Source organism: Tarenaya hassleriana, unplaced genomic scaffold (genome assembly GCF_000463585.1).
Source record: "Tarenaya hassleriana unplaced genomic scaffold, ASM46358v1 Cleome34, whole genome shotgun sequence".
Classification (NCBI taxonomy): domain Eukaryota; kingdom Viridiplantae; phylum Streptophyta; class Magnoliopsida; order Brassicales; family Cleomaceae; genus Tarenaya; species Tarenaya hassleriana.
The window spans coordinates 346582-361707 of record NW_010966542.1 but is presented as its reverse complement, the minus strand read 5'-3'; the positions used below and the strand labels follow the sequence as shown (position 1 = coordinate 361707).

Genomic DNA, 15126 nt, shown 5'->3' with positions numbered 1-15126 from the left:
CTTCCGATCATCTTTGATATATACTTGAACGATTTATACGCAGTCTCATCGTTTTCTCTAGCAAAAATTCTCGAAAAATCACCGGTTCTCGTAGTTATGACGTGCTTTCTGCTCGCATTCCAGATGATAGAGCCATTCACAGCTCACTACGTATTTGCCCTCGGGATGGCTCGGTTCTTGGCATGTGCTCACTGGCTTATCCAGGCAGGTTCTTTCTTTCTTTCTTCCCGTTCTTCGAAACTTAACAATTAAGTTCGACAAAACACTGAAGTAGACGTCAAAATGGGCAACCTACATGTATGATATCTCTGAAATTATTGATTGAAATGCACAGGTTTACGAGAGTAGAGGGCACTACCTATGGTTGATAGGGTCTGGCTACTTGTGGTTCCCCATGGCTCTATTAGCCGAGATTGTCCAAACGTTCATCCTATCCGATTTCTGTTATTACTACGTCAAAAGGTCAACTTCTCTGCCTATATATATATATATATATATTTGTCATTTTCTTACAAGAAGTAGGAGACAATCCAATCACATGTCAACTGTTTTGCAGCGTGATGGAGGGAGAGCTTGTGTTGAAGATGCCGGTTTAGATTTGGAGTGTGTGTGTGTCATGGTCTTCTTTGTTATGAACTGCTGCAACACACAAGTAACATTGCTCACTAATCAACGATATGCTGCTGCTGCTGCTTTCTTGTTTTGAGAATTTGGTTTAAAAAAAAAAAAAACTAGTCATGTTATTTTTCCTTCATTTCTATCTTCAATGAAAAAATTCTTTATGAAAAACATTTGGTGTCTATTTTCTTGATTTTTTTTTTCCCTTATTTCCAAGTGCAACCATTCATGTTTGGGGAAGGCACAAATTTATAAATAACAACGCATACTTTTGTCCTTCAAATTAGAAAACTAAAAATTTTCAAAGTTTATATTAATTCAAAATTTTAGATATTTAATTATTTTTTTTTCTTAAATTCTAAAATATTACCTTAATTGAAACATACACGTAATAATAGTTTCCTTTCAATTTATTTCTTGCGTAATTTTCAAAGTTTAATATGATTAACGAAAACGATTATTATATTAATTAGTCAAATTTCAGAAAAGAATCCAATTTTAACATGAAAATTCTCATTTTTATTGAATCATATTTTAAAAAATATGAACTATGTGCCAATGCAAAGCCCAACATTTATCTTATTCTTTTATTATTATAACATATTTATTATTCCGACCTTGTGTTCTAAGATTTCTATGTAAGTTTTATTATAGATTTTGGTAACTAAAATCAAATGGTAAATATGTGAACTACGAATATTTGTATAAAGTGCAAAACGATCTAACCGACGGAAATCATAATGTTGAGTGTAGATTTATTTTTTAACCCATTTTGTAAAAGAAAAACCTTTTTACATAAAAACATAGAAAATTAATATATTTTTTGACAAAAAATAACATGTTTTTAAAATAGAATTAAAGAAAGAAAAAAAATTAAGATATAAAAAATAAAATGTAAAAAAGTAATTCTCATAAGAACAATTATAAATTCCAGAGACTCTCGCTTCCTCGCTCGCTCTCTCTCGCGCCTATTTGGGATTTCATCTGGAAAAACCCTAGACAGCGAGGTGCAAGAGAGAGAACCGAAGAATCGTCGATCGGACTCTGAGTTCATCGCCATTTTCTTCGAGAAGATTCTAGGTAAGCCTGCTTCGTCTTCTTTGTCGTTTTTATTGGCCAAAATCTCTTCGAGGTATGCATCCTTGATCCCTTTCGTCATTTTCGTCTTTTATAGATTATATTTGATTTCAGAGTGTTGTGACGCTTTAGATCGGTCTTCTGTAGTTCGGATTTCAGCTGGTTGCCTTTGTTGTTTGTGTGAATCATCGTTGCGTTTTTGTTTAACCATGACCTATTTGAGAGTCTCAAGTTGATTTAAGCCCAAACGGATCCTTGATTTTTCTTTTTTGGGTGTTGAATGGCTGTGAAACATGGCTTCCGGAAATTCTTAACGGTCGTTCAGTTGAGCTTTCTGCAGAAATTGAAGGTTTTCTTTTATTTGTATCCAGATCCGGGATTTTCCTCATTTCAAGTTGATAAAATTTCGCTTTCAGTTTCTTTCGGGCGTTAAAATGCTTCAATCAACGCGCTCTCTTCAGGGGATGCGATTAAATTCCAACATTAATCACTGATTACGAGGTCTAACGGTGTTGATGCTAGGTTTTGTTTCCCTGAGAGCGGTGGGCAATGGCGACATTAGTGGCTCAGCAAGTTCCAGTTGCAACTTGTACTCCAGATATTGTATGATTCAGTTTTTAGGAGATGCAGCTTTGTAATTTTGTGCTGATTTATGCAGGTTTCATTTTATGAACTTTTTTTTTTGTGATCTTTGTAGGTTGGAAATGCATTTGTTCATCAGTATTACCACATATTGCATCAGTCTCCTGAGCATGTTCACAGATTTTATCAGGATATTAGCAAGTTAGGTCGGCCTGAAGAGAATGGTATAATGAGCATCACATCGACATTACAAGTGAGCTTCCTATCTGTTCTTTTTTCTTTTTAGTCCACACTTCCAAGTTCTTGAAGTTGTCTTAACACCCGAGTAATGTACAATCAAGTATTTCTTCCATTATATTGTTAAGATGAAAAGCATTTGCGGCAGAAAATATATGTTCGTGTCAACTTCTTGAATTATTAAATTCTCACTGTGTCTGACGAAAACTGTGGGAGATTTGGAATTTTTCTGTACCTAACTATGCATGTCTTTCGAACAGGGTATTGACAAGAAGATTTTGTCACTTGCGTATGGAGTAATCGGCGCAGAGATAACATCGGTGGACACTCAAGAATCTTACAGTGGAGGGGTTCTTGTACTGGTGACTGGGTACCTGACGGGGAAGGACAATGTCAGGAGGAAGTTTACACAAACTTTCTTCCTTGCTCCACAGGAGAATGGCTATTTCGTCTTGAATGATATGTTCCGATATGTTGATGAGGCCCCGATTTCACTTGGAAATCAGATTCCTGCCAATGACATCCAAGCTGCTTCTAACCCATACCCGGGTGAGTTGAAACTAGTTTAGATGCTTTGAGTATTTTCTTTCTTGATAAGCTATGGAACAGGGTTTGATTCTAACTAGCCATTATAAATCTGTCGGTATAACTCTTTCTTGAGCCTAGATCCATCTGTTGTTCGAGACATTCAAGATAATCATGTTCAGGAGAAAGATTTGGGAGGTAATCTTGCTGTCGAGCAACAGGATGTGTTGTCAAATGGTATTGATAATGGGCCCGAGGTTTTCAATCCATCAGAGGTTGGGCATGCATCAACTGTGGAAGACGTTCCAGAGCCTGAAATAGTTCATGAAGTTCCTAACGATCTGCAGAAGGCTGTGGAACCCGATTCTAGGACTGAAGATGCACCAAAGAGATCGTACGCATCCATCGTAAGGAACATAATATTTGGGTGTTTGGTTTGCTGTCTGAAGCTGATGTGCCGGTCCAGGCTTTCTGCTATATGATTAGTATTTAATCTTGATGTATAGGTGAAGGTTATGAAAGAGAATGCTGCACCAATTTCTCCTTCTGGACCCCCAACAAAGGTGGAGCCAAAGAAGCAAGAACAGCAAGCCACTCCTGCTCCTCCTCCTCAGGCACCACTATCCGGAAAACCAGATCCAGTAGCGAATGCCGCTGCAAATGGGAATGATCAAGATGTTGATGGTACTTAAATTTTTTTTTTCCTAATTCCTAATCCTGTCGTTATTTCATTATTGCCCTTTGTTCTTAAATTTCCTCGTCTGTCTGTATGTTTTCATGGCAGTAGGTCCATCCATTTACGTAAAGGGCTTACCGCTTGATGCAACACCAGCCTTGCTTGAGAATGAGTTCAAGAGGTTTGGAGTTATTAGGGACAATGGAATTCAAGTGAGAAGCCAAAAGGTGAAACCCATTTTCGTTACTAAACAATCGTTTAAAATCATATCTGTGTTAGTCTACTTGGTACTTATTCTTCAAGGATTGTGCTACAGGGTTTCTGTTTTGGTTTCGTGGAGTTTGAGTCCGCAAATTCCGTGCAAAGTGCAATAGAGGTAACAAACCAAGTCTCTTGCAAAACTGTATACAAATGCTCATCTTTGATGATATCGGATGCCTGTTGCTTGCGAAATCCTTGATTCATTATTACCGATACTTTGTTGTATTTGGAGCCTTTCAGGCATCACCCATCATGCTCAATGGCCATAGTGTAGTTGTTGAAGAGAAGAGATCAACTTCAAGAGGTAAATTTACTTTGTACTTCTCCAATTTCTTTGAAAAATGGGTATTTTTATCAATAAAAATCGATCCAAACCATACCTAAACAGAAACCTAACTGAACCCACCTGAATTCTATTTTTCTAAAACCGAAATAACTAAATCTGAAAGATAACCGGACCGAAATCCGAAACGGCCAACCCGGATCAAAACCCCGGCATCGAACTGGATCCGTTATGATTTTGCACAGGGAACGGAAGGGGACGCCAGTCCAATGGTGCAGGTTCGGGGGCAAGGAGTCGGGGGAGCTATGGAGGAGGTGGAAGAGGTTATGGACGGGGCAGTGACTTTAACCGGAGATCTGAATATGGGAGCAGGGGAAACAATAGGGGAGGTTATGGAGGTAACTATTAGGGATACAAGATAACACTATTCGGGAGGATTACCATAAGATAATAATATTTAGATTTGATTTTATTTCTATATTTCAGATAACAGTAAACGTGGTGGGAATGACGGGTTTCAAAGGGGTAACAGCGGTGGTGGGCGTACAAGGCGTGGAGGCGGGCTAGATAACGTTAATGGGGTGACAAAATCCGTTGCTCCTCGGGTGACCGCGGCTGCTTAAGAGGTTTGTGGCTTCTGTAAGTGGTAAGATTATTTCTTAGAAAGATTAGGAGGGGGTCTAGTAATAGAAAGAACTATTTTTCTTCTTTAAGGTTTGGGTCAGTCCCCAAGTCCATATTGGGTTTTAATCTGTTTTTTTTAGACTTAATGGAACAGTTTTTCCTTTAATTGAGTACCATATTTTTTTTAAATGTTGGGTTATCTATATTTATACTTTTCCGAATAAAGGAAATTTTCATGGCGTCTTTGAGTGCTTGGAGTGAAACCTTTGAAAGCCTTTGATAGAATCAGAAGGTTAGTCCTTGAGAATTCCCATATCCTCCACCACCACCATGGAGAATTCTTCTTCTTCTTGGAGAACTTTTCTTGCTGCCCAAGATAACCTAAGGTAGGGCAGATTGGATTGGTGACCTACCAAAGGTTACAAAAGTGCTTACTTTTTGTTGTTGTTGCAGTTTCTTCTTCTTTAGAATCTTCCTAGTTTTGGTTACTTGCTTTTGGCCAATCTCTTTATTGATTTTGTTGAAGTCACTTGCGATTTATGATTTGGCAGTAATGGGTTATGGACAAAATTACAAACTGCTTAGTAATAACATGAAGGATCGCCAAAGAGTTTGTCGTGAATTCACGGGTGTGCCACGGTATATGAGTGTAATTTTTTATTTGGATATTAAAAATCGAATTTCATTTGAATTGAATCCGATTTAAAAATGATTAATTAATTATACATTTTTTTTAAAAATAAATTAAGTGAATTGGAATAAAATATAAAAATTAATTGAATAAATAAATATTATAGGCATTGCAAGTAAATCCTGTTTAATAAAATTCGAAATATAGTTTTCTGCATTTTAACCAATCTTTATTTATTTTGTTTTCTGCTCCTTAATTTATCGAATGTCTTATTAGACAGAACATCTACTGGTGGAGAATGGAGATTGAGCAATATGTAATGTAATGATTTATACAGCCGGTATTATCGTTGAAACCTCGGTTTCTTCATATATAATTATATATAGTCACGAATGATTGAATGAATAAACTCGACCGCAACAGGAAAACCATATATTTAATAACATTTTAAAAATTATTTCTCGCATGATCCCTTGTATAAATTATTTCAAAACCCACCAACGTGTAATTGCCTTGATCCAATCGGTGAAATTGAATTATTCCATGCATGTACATTTATTATTTTATTGTTTTTGACGTTTGCATGTGTACCCCAAAAAAATCACTAAATTGTAAATCTTGTCACGTGTTCATAGCGAAGACAAACGGGCAGTCACGTGCCGTGTCCGAACAGAGCTTTTCGTCTTTGCTATTGTTCAACGGTTGGTTGGGGACTTCGGACATGGCAATGGCAAACTCGTAATTTCATCCAGACTCAGTGGCAATTCCAAATCTGTTCCTTTCCTTCTCGCCTCGTTACCATCGGCCACAATCCCTATAATAAACTTCCCCCTTTTCTCCCCAGAAAATGCTCATCTGATTTTTTTTAATAATCTCTTTTTTTTTTTTTTTTCCTGTCATTGACAATTCCCGCGATGTTGAAGGTCTCGTGTAATGCTTCGGACCAGTTACAGAGCTTTTTCCCGAGCTTCAGACCATTGTGTCCGGCCAAATCTACGGTTAATCTCCTCCCGCGAAGATACGACGGCGTTTCGTGTTCTCAGGCGAGACGGGCTCCGGCTGTGTCTCCTGTACGGGCTGTGGTGTCTTCGGATCAGGGGAAACCGGTTCTGTCTGAATCGGGTACGGTTACGGCTTTCGGTACGTTGGCGGACCGGCTCCGGCTCGGCAGCTTGACGGAGGACGGGTTGTCGTACAAGGAGAAGTTCATCGTGAGATGCTACGAAGTTGGGATTAACAAAACCGCGACTGTGGAGACAATTGCAAATCTCTTGCAGGTCTAGTTTTGTTCTGCTTTGTCTCTGGTTCTGGATTTGGATTTCGTTGTGAATTTTGCCACGAGGGTATTGGAAACTAATATTCCTTTCGAGATTCATGGAATCTCTAAAGATTCGTGTGGTTCGGGAATCTGTAGGATGAGATAATGTCACAAGTTTCTTGTGTTTCCATGACGGTTTCATTGTCATTTCCTAATTGCTGATTGGTTTGTCGTACCGACAGTGAAGTAATCAATTCTTTGGGCAATTTCTTCCATCTCCGTGTTCATTCGCATCGAATGAGATTCACATCCAAGATATCCAAATTCAAGATATGAGAAATATTGAATTGATGTGAAGGAAAGTTTGAGACTTTTTTGCATCAAATGCAGGAGGTCGGATGCAACCACGCGCAAAGTGTTGGGTTTTCGACGGATGGGTTCGCCACGACCACCACCATGCGGAAATTGCATCTCATATGGGTGACCGCAAGAATGCACATTGAGATTTACAAATACCCCGCTTGGTATTTTTTATTGTTTTCCTCATTTTCGTCATTTTTTTGTCTGAATTCCGAGGGGTTGGAGATGATATTTTCTTCGATGTTATGGTTGGTTACAGGAGCGATGTGATTGAGATAGAGACGTGGTGTCAAAGCGAAGGAAGGATCGGAACGAGGCGTGATTGGATTCTTAAGGACTGTGCCACTGGTGAAGTTATTGGCCGAGCTACAAGGTTTGGTCTTCATCCTTTTTCCATTACCTAGATATACTGTGACAAAGGAAGAAACCCGGCTGAATAATCATGGCGACTCTACGTATACATACTCTCTTGCGTTTTGGATGTTGACTGTTATCTCCCCGGATTGCTATGGATGGAAAGTCTTTTAGTTGCTTTGCTTGTTGAAGTTGATGAGCTTTGGATTTTGCTGGAGTGTTTTGTGATATTGTACCTCATGATCTCAGCAAATGGGTGATGATGAACCAAGATACGAGGCGGCTTCAGAAAGTCACGGACGAGGTTCGGGACGAGTACTTGGTTTTCTGCCCTCGGGAACTCAGGTGAACTATCCATGCTATCTGTCTCGGGTTCCGGATGAGTACTTGAGAGTAATGCTACTCTTATGAGCATGGAGATCCTAACCTTTTTGTTGACCTGATCGTGTAGATTAGCATTTCCGGAGGAGAACAACAGCAGCTTGCAGAAAATCCCGAAACTGGAAGATTCGACACAGAATTCCAAGCTCGGACTCAAGGTGAAAAACCTCTCGGACTCATTCTCTTGGCTTTCATGAGTTGTGACCTAATCATGTTCTGTCTTGTCCCCTTTCATGGCTAATTCAGCCTAGGCGAGCTGATCTGGACATGAACCAGCATGTCAATAACGTCACCTACATTGGATGGGTTCTGGAGGTCAGTGACTACGAGACGTTAAAAAATGTTGTAATTACTATTCTTAGGCGTGATCACTGGTTTTTCCCGATATTACCGTTAAGAATAGAGTTTGTTAAAAGCCCGGGAAACTCCTTTTTCGACACAACAATCAATGCTTCATGAGCTAATGAACTGTACTACCTTCTTCTTCTTCCTCCATGGTAATAACAGAGCATTCCTCAAGAAATCATCGATACACACGAGCTCGAGGTCATAACTCTTGATTACCGAAGGGAATGCCAGCAAGACGACGTGGTGGATTCATTAACTGCTCCCGAAATCCCGGAGGAAACGGTTTCGCAGCTCGTTGGGACCAATGGGTCGACCATGACAAACGAGAAGGGGCACGACGACGGGAGACAGTTCTTGCATCTGCTGAGGTTGTCTGGAGATGGGCAGGAGATTAACCGAGGCAGAACGCAGTGGCGGAAGAAGAAGCCGTCTTCGAGATGAGCGAGAGCTGCAGCAACGATTGCGAGCCGTTTCCTTCCTTTCCGCCCCCGAGTTTTCTTCTTCCATCTTTCTGCGTGAAGTTTTAGCAGAGTCTTTTGTTGGTGTTAAGTTCTGAAGAGCTCTTCAGTTAGATGGAACCTAATCCTTTGTTGAGTTTTCTGTATGTTTTGTTGTCTGTCTTAATTTTAGGCTTAGAGCCAAAAGAACTATTTATTACGATAAGATTATGAGAATCAGTTCAGCCTTTATGTTCTCATTGGAAGTTTCCACATTGTATGGAATTATTATATCTGGACTTGAAGTATTTGGGTTTTACAACCAAAAGTTAAGACAGGGGAAAACAGAGCCGGTCGGAATATCACCGATCCTAATGTTTCAAGTGGAATCTCTAAAGATTATTCTTTTAAAAAAAAAAGTTACACGATAACACGTTTTACCCAACAATACAAATCTTAAATCTGCAAAACAATCTGAAAGATATGCTAAAAATATGAAGAAAACAAAATATTGTGTCAGAGATTCTCAGTTAATCTAATCATGAAAGAGTTAACAGAAGGTGCATCCATGATTATCCATGAAGACTCAAAGAGCTCGTGGAAGTAATCAGCTCCTGTTTCTTGTGCTGCTTTCCTGAATGCATTTCCAAATGCATTCCCTCTAACTGACCCGACCCTCGGCTTCCCAACCACAACTACCATGAGAATTTTCCCGGACCGATTTGACGGGCAAGTGCAAAGCTTCGGTCTCATCCGAGCTCCCTTTTCTCTCAAACCATCCATCAGAAAGTAACAGAACTTTGTCAAGGCTTGGGGATAACCCAAGTACTTGGAATCCACTGAATCTTCAACCTTTACCCACCTGAATTTTCTTCCGGTTCGGATGCATCCGCTCTTGGTGATCGCTGTACTTCCTTGCCGGAGAATTGCCCGTTGAACCCTAATCGCTTTCTGCCTTCCAGATTTCAGCTTGTGGACATTGTTTAGGGATAAAGCATCATAGCTTCACCAAAAAACTGTTTTGATGCAGAGGAGCCATCCAACCTGAGAAATGATTTGAGAAGTGCAGTGACACCATAGACGACATCCGCAGCTGAAACCCTCGAGCTGTATCCATGGAGTCGTAAGAAACTTCGGTAATAGAAATCTGTCAGGCCATATTCTGGCAGGAATCTATCGAACTCTTCTTTCATCTTCTTTTTCACTTCGTGACTCATGTATGGAAACTTTTGCTGGCAGTCAATTAGTGCGAACCCCATCCCAGCTAGAAGAAGCTTGAGCTTCTTGATGCCATTATCGCTCCAAATCTTTAACTTGGTAGCAATGTACGATGAACAAAGCATCGAGTCAAACAATGTCCATTCCTGAAGAAGCATAAGCCTCGGCTCTTCTTCGTATGAAATTCTCGAGCAATCGGGTGCTCAGATATTCGTCCCATCTTTCAGAGTCACAGAGGTAACTTTGTCTATATTTCCTGAACTGTTGACGTGCTGTTCAAGCTCCATAACACCAGCAAGGTATCTTTCATCAGTCAACCTCTCATGAACAAACTGATCAGTCAAAGAAACACAAGCCAACCATAGCAACTCGTTCGTGTTCTTCCTCAAGAAATGGGAAAGCTCAAACATTAGGCATCCAGATGGTTTGCCATGCAAAGTGCCCATCTGGTAATAAACCCTCTTTAGTTTCTTGAAATCCTTCTCGTTATCACGCAATCTCCTCCTCTTACTCGACCTATTATCATTCCCATCCTTGCCATCCTCATTCTCGCTGCTACTCTGGTGATCATCCTCTTCATCTCTGTCGCTCCCATTCTCATACTCATCGCCTGATTCTTCATCGTCTCTGTCTAAGTGTAGCTGAAAGCTCTCATTTGCCGATGTCAACACATCAAAATCATATGCTAGATCTGCCTGCTGCTCGTCATCATCAGTGTGAAGAACCACAACCTGATATTTCTGATAACTCAAATTATGCAAATGAATCGGCCGGTGACTGTCCACAACAAATACACGAGCAGCAGGGCCTAACTGAAGCGTGACCCGCAAATCACGGTGGCAACCCCAGTTGATCAGGAGAATGGTAACCGGATTATCCGATGAAGAACACAGCCCAGGCCCTGCAAATTTGTGGATCTCTGGAAAAGAAGACACCGGAAAACAAGAATACAGGACTGAATCAGATTCAAGGACATGGGTGATGATTTTGAGCGCGCAGAGAGAGTCAACATCTGATGCCGATGGAAAGATGAGAAGAGGGCTTTGAGAAGACGAAGTTACCGACTCTCGGAGCCGGAAATAGAACGATTCGACCTTTTGTATTCTCACCATATCTGTCAAATCGATAACTCAGAAAACGAGACAAAAAAACAGGAGATCCCGCGCAAAATTGTTGACCCAAATCTGAAATTTCCAGAATCTGCTGATAAGAACCCTAAATCCCTCGAACCATGGTTGAAGATCATACCAGAGCACCGACCCCAAATCATTCAAGAAAACCCCAAATTCACCGAATTGAAAAAATAAGCGAAAATGAAACTAGTAACGCAACAGATTCCTTCCTCTCTGATAGACTGAATCAGAAACCAAAACAGAAATACCTGAGAATTCCAATTAAGGTCTTCAAGTAGCTCCAAACACCAACTCCAGATCCCTTTCCTTTCCGTTTTCCATCAACAAAATCAAATCAGACAAACGAACGAAGAGGAGGGAGATAGAGAGAGAGGGAGTCAAGAACTTTTGATTCAAATTTAAGAAATTTTGAATCTTTCCATCTTTGGGTTTGATTTTTGTCTGTTAGAAACTTGAAATTTCCAGCTTTGATCGAGCGCCAAAACTTGGCGCTGGGACAAGAGGCGAAGAATCCTGTGCATCGCAGCTCATCTGAACACGTCATCTGGACCGTCCGTTGGATCATCTATATATAGAATCAACGCTCAATAGATGTTTACGTGTCAAATTATCATTGGCTAGCACTTTTTGGAAACGGTTAAATTAACATTGGTCCGGTCCGGTTCGAACTCCAAACCGGTGCAAACCGAACCGGACTTGTGCCACTAATACTTGCTCCAACCAAACCGCTCGCATCAAACGGTAAAACTTCTTGGAAGAGAACAAAGGTGAGATGTCCAAAGAATTACATGACTATGCAAAACAACAAAGATACAAATATATTTCTCTAATCTTTATGTTTCGTCCGAAGCAGCTTCAACGTAGACATAAACAGATATCATTACCACCACATTTTCGTCGATTTTCTCGATACTATATACAAACTCGAGGCTTAAGCTTGAGCTGAGCCAAGAACCTTACCCAAAATTCTCCTCATTTTCCTCCCCAGAAAAAGCAGCAGCACTGGAAATTCAAGAAGATGAACCACGTTCCGAGTTATTGAAGGTGTTCTTGGACAAGAAAGCCATCCAGGACGTGATCCGCAACGATACAAGATATCAAGATCAAGATTTAGACCCGCGAAAATACAGACCAAGAACTCGATACGGCCTTTTATGTGTTCTTTCTTACGTAAAATGAGTAGGAGAACTCTCTCTCCGACAATGAAACCCGAATGAAGAGAAAGATGTCTTTACCTTGGTGTTGTCTGAAGGCGGTTTCTTGCTCGGGTGAGATGGAGTTCTTGTAGATCCTGTTCCCACTCCCTCATAATTCCCTCTTCCCGTACTTTATTGAATATGTATGTATATCCATCAGCTGATGAAGGGTTATTTTCATCCCAGACTCCAAATTTTGGCACGACCGTACCTCTATCAGGCTATCAATGTGGGAAAAAAACGATTCGTTAGCAAGAAACCTCAAAGAACAGAATGAACTATGCAAACAAGACACAGAAAACATATAGCTTCACTGAGTTCAGAACTAATGCACATTCATCGTCACGAGGCAAGAAGTGTAAGAACATGTAGAGTGAAGAAAATCAACTCCAAGTGAAGTGTGGAGATAGGAATATATGTTAATGAAGCTATCATACTGGTAAATGTGGTCGAGTTTTAGATAACAAACAATAGAGAAAAGAGAGAGGAGTAGAAGTGAAATTTTTACACTTTCATTGCCTCTAATGTTGGATCTTGGCTTTGATTTCCCATGGCCGTCGTATGAATTTTTGCTCCCATCCCGGAGAGGCGAGAGGGTACCAATGCTCCTACCGGGAGACCTGGTCTGGTTATGCAGCGGAGATCTCTCGTAACTGTTGTTCTCAGAAGCAGTTCTCCCCTGTCTTCTATTATCAAACTGCTTAAACTCACTGTCTTCCCGGCTTCTCATCTGTTCACGTGATCTTCTGACAGGTTCCTCTTGCTCGGGTTTTGGTCTGGCAGGAGGAGGAAGGGATTGAGCATGCAAATCCGAGTTCTCTTCCGGGTCATTTGGGTTTATCATTTTGCCACCACTTGTCCGAACCTTCCTTGCTTTGTCGAAGTAGGCCGTGTAAGGAACATTCTCCTCACTCTCCCAGTTGCCAAATTTCGGAATGTTTCCACGCTAACCACAAGAAGAATAATTCATCAGCTAGAAAGATTTATTCAAGACAACATGTTTTTTTTCTACAAACTTCTCGAGAACAAATACAAGAGTTTCAACGTTTCAACACCGAATTCAAAACAAGAACACACATCAAACACCAAGATAACAGAAGTCACATTCTCATGTATGTTCAAAAGATTCACTTAGATCAACCATCGACGAATGCCCATTTAAGAAATTGATAGCAACATCTAGGAACCTGGCAAGACATCATTGCCAGTTAATCAGTGTTCTTCAGATCTTCCCTATGAATCAAACGCCTCATATTTCACTGTAACACATAAAGGGTTCAACTTTTTCTTGTCCCTGAAGAACTAAATAGAGACTTAGAGGATTCCCCCGCAAAAATGGAGACTTTCTTCTTTTAGAGAGCCATGTGATCCAAAATCTGAATAAAGGCGAGAGTCATATCTTGCAATCAAACCCCAAAAAGTTGAGAAACATGAATTTTTTTTCAGAAATGAATCGAGGGGAATAACCAGTAGAATGCAACATCCAAGGAAAGAAAACTTTTTTTTCTTCAGGGTTTCCATGTTCTTCACGGCAACCAAACAGAAAATAGCACTGTAAACCTAGTACAAGAAGATTAAGAAAAGAAGAAAAAAAACTTGGAGAACCGAGAAGTCAACTTACTTCCATCGATCAAATCAGATGGGCATGGAAGAGATGAACCCTAAATTGTAATTGTGCTTAATCACGTGAAAGAAAAGAAGAAGAAGAAGTGTACGGAATTTGCGAGAGAAGGAGAAGACGAAGACGAAGGGAAGAAGAGTGAGAGGGCGAGAGAGAGAGGTTAGTAGTTATCAGTCTCACGGGTCTGTGATATATACACCTCTCTCTCTCTCTCTCTCTCTCTCTCTCTCTCTCTCTCTCTCTCTCTCTCTCTCTCTCTCTCTCTCTCTTGATCTCTCTTGATCTCTCGATTTTGTTATTCCCATCCCACGCGCCATTTTTCTAAAAATTTACATTTACTGAAATTATTATAATGTTGGGTTCTTAGGGTCATAGTATAATAGTTTAGTTTCTTATTTATTTTTCTAAAATTATAAATTTAAAAGTTTAAATTATATCGTGGGGGAAGTAAGTATTGTGTGGTTGTTATTGAATATCATTTGATGAAAAATACATATTCATGTGAAAATGTCATCTATAGCTTTTTTAAAAGTTCAAAAACCAAAATAAGTGAGGGAAGTTCTGCTCGTAAACATATTAATTTCACCTGTGAATTTTATTTTTACATTAGGATAAATAACCATATATATATATATATATTTCAAATCCATCTAACAATAATTATTCCAAAAAGCATATATATCTAATATATAAAAAAATATCAATTTTTGAAATCAAAAATAATTTCTTATATATGAACAACTCTATTAAGATACGATTATAAAATTGTTTTCGATTAAAGTTTATTAAGATCCATTAAATTTTAAGAATATGAAGGAATATGCAAATGAAGAGGAGAATATTATTTTGATACATGAATATAAAAGATTTTTTTTTATAATTTAAAAATTCGTAAGATTTTCGTTAACTATATCTCTAAAAGAATTGAAAAAAACCCATATAAATACCCCTTTTATAAGTGGATACGGGTTATTTGACCACCTTGTAGCGAAGGAGTTTTTGTCTATATGTATATATATATATCCGTAAACAAGTAATATCATTGGTTTAGTCAGAATCTCAGGTTGGAGAGAAAGCGTAGAATTCAAATCACATGGTTGGCTCCCGATGATTAGTCTGGGTCTCGGCTCAGAAAACCCGATTACCAAAAAAAATATATCATTGGTTTAGTGTGGATATTTTATATATTTTCCTCATGATATTCTTATTCATCCTTTTGGGATAATCCTACCTAGGGTGAATGTTCTCTCTTTTAGATAATATATGTTTACATGAAATATTGTAAGAACGATCTATTTAAAAAAAA

General features: G+C 39.3%; 4 protein-coding genes and 1 pseudogene across 5 annotated transcripts in view; 3 read left to right on the top strand and 2 right to left on the bottom strand.

Moving 5' to 3' along the window:
• The window catches only part of LOC104821657 (putative ER lumen protein-retaining receptor C28H8.4), a 2936-nt gene extending 2176 nt beyond the window's left edge, over nucleotides 1-760 (top strand). The window contains exons 4-6 of the mRNA XM_010552597.2: nucleotides 124-204; nucleotides 335-462; nucleotides 557-760. Of these exons, the coding sequence (XP_010550899.1) occupies nucleotides 124-204; nucleotides 335-462; nucleotides 557-596 (249 nt within the window). The 3' untranslated portion in view covers nucleotides 597-760. The remainder of the gene's footprint in view (nucleotides 1-123; nucleotides 205-334; nucleotides 463-556) is intronic.
• A 799-nt stretch (nucleotides 761-1559) lies between these two features.
• LOC104821656 (putative G3BP-like protein) lies at nucleotides 1560-5126 on the top strand. Of its 2 annotated transcripts, none has more exons than XM_010552596.1 (11): nucleotides 1560-1698; nucleotides 2218-2298; nucleotides 2393-2530; nucleotides 2775-3063; nucleotides 3181-3446; nucleotides 3546-3723; nucleotides 3827-3942; nucleotides 4032-4091; nucleotides 4217-4280; nucleotides 4505-4657; nucleotides 4746-5126. In XM_010552596.1, exons 2-11 carry the CDS (start codon nucleotides 2245-2247, stop codon nucleotides 4880-4882), a joined length of 1455 nt encoding a protein of 484 aa, XP_010550898.1. In that variant the 5' UTR covers nucleotides 1560-1698; nucleotides 2218-2244; the 3' UTR covers nucleotides 4883-5126. The 2 variants fall into 2 exon arrangements, with proteins under 2 accessions (XP_010550898.1, XP_010550897.1); XM_010552595.1 differs by having other exon boundaries at nucleotides 3824-3942.
• A 1213-nt stretch (nucleotides 5127-6339) lies between these two features.
• LOC104821653 (oleoyl-acyl carrier protein thioesterase 1, chloroplastic-like) lies at nucleotides 6340-8902 on the top strand. Its single transcript, XM_010552592.2, has 7 exons — nucleotides 6340-6791; nucleotides 7163-7296; nucleotides 7392-7505; nucleotides 7736-7831; nucleotides 7938-8025; nucleotides 8114-8182; nucleotides 8375-8902. The coding sequence occupies exons 1-7, from the start codon at nucleotides 6429-6431 to the stop codon at nucleotides 8654-8656; spliced, it is 1146 nt and encodes a 381-aa protein (XP_010550894.1). The 5' UTR covers nucleotides 6340-6428; the 3' UTR covers nucleotides 8657-8902.
• Nucleotides 8903-9011: 109 nt separating this feature from the next.
• On the bottom strand, nucleotides 9012-11671 carry LOC104821654 (annotated as a pseudogene).
• A 100-nt stretch (nucleotides 11672-11771) lies between these two features.
• LOC104821655 (RPM1-interacting protein 4-like) lies at nucleotides 11772-13990 on the bottom strand. Its single transcript, XM_010552593.1, is given in 5 exon segments — nucleotides 11772-12005; nucleotides 12239-12316; nucleotides 12319-12420; nucleotides 12708-13145; nucleotides 13821-13990. Coding segments are annotated over 5 exon segments (654 nt in total). The 5' UTR covers nucleotides 13827-13990; the 3' UTR covers nucleotides 11772-11975.
• Between the last annotated feature and the right edge of the window lie 1136 nt (nucleotides 13991-15126).

Coding starts and splice junctions, on each gene's coding strand:
- LOC104821653 (XM_010552592.2), top strand. CDS start 6,429: ATGTTGAAGGTCTCGTGTAATGCTTCGGACCAGTTACAGAGCTTTTTC. Junction 7,506..7,735: donor GTTATTGGCCGAGCTACAAG/GTTTGGTCTTCA, acceptor TCATGATCTCAG/CAAATGGGTGATGATGAACC. Junction 7,832..7,937: donor TTCTGCCCTCGGGAACTCAG/GTGAACTATCCA, acceptor CTGATCGTGTAG/ATTAGCATTTCCGGAGGAGA.
- LOC104821656 (XM_010552595.1), top strand. CDS start 2,245: ATGGCGACATTAGTGGCTCAGCAAGTTCCAGTTGCAACTTGTACTCCA. Junction 2,531..2,774: donor GCATCACATCGACATTACAA/GTGAGCTTCCTA, acceptor TCTTTCGAACAG/GGTATTGACAAGAAGATTTT. Junction 3,447..3,545: donor AGAGATCGTACGCATCCATC/GTAAGGAACATA, acceptor CTTGATGTATAG/GTGAAGGTTATGAAAGAGAA.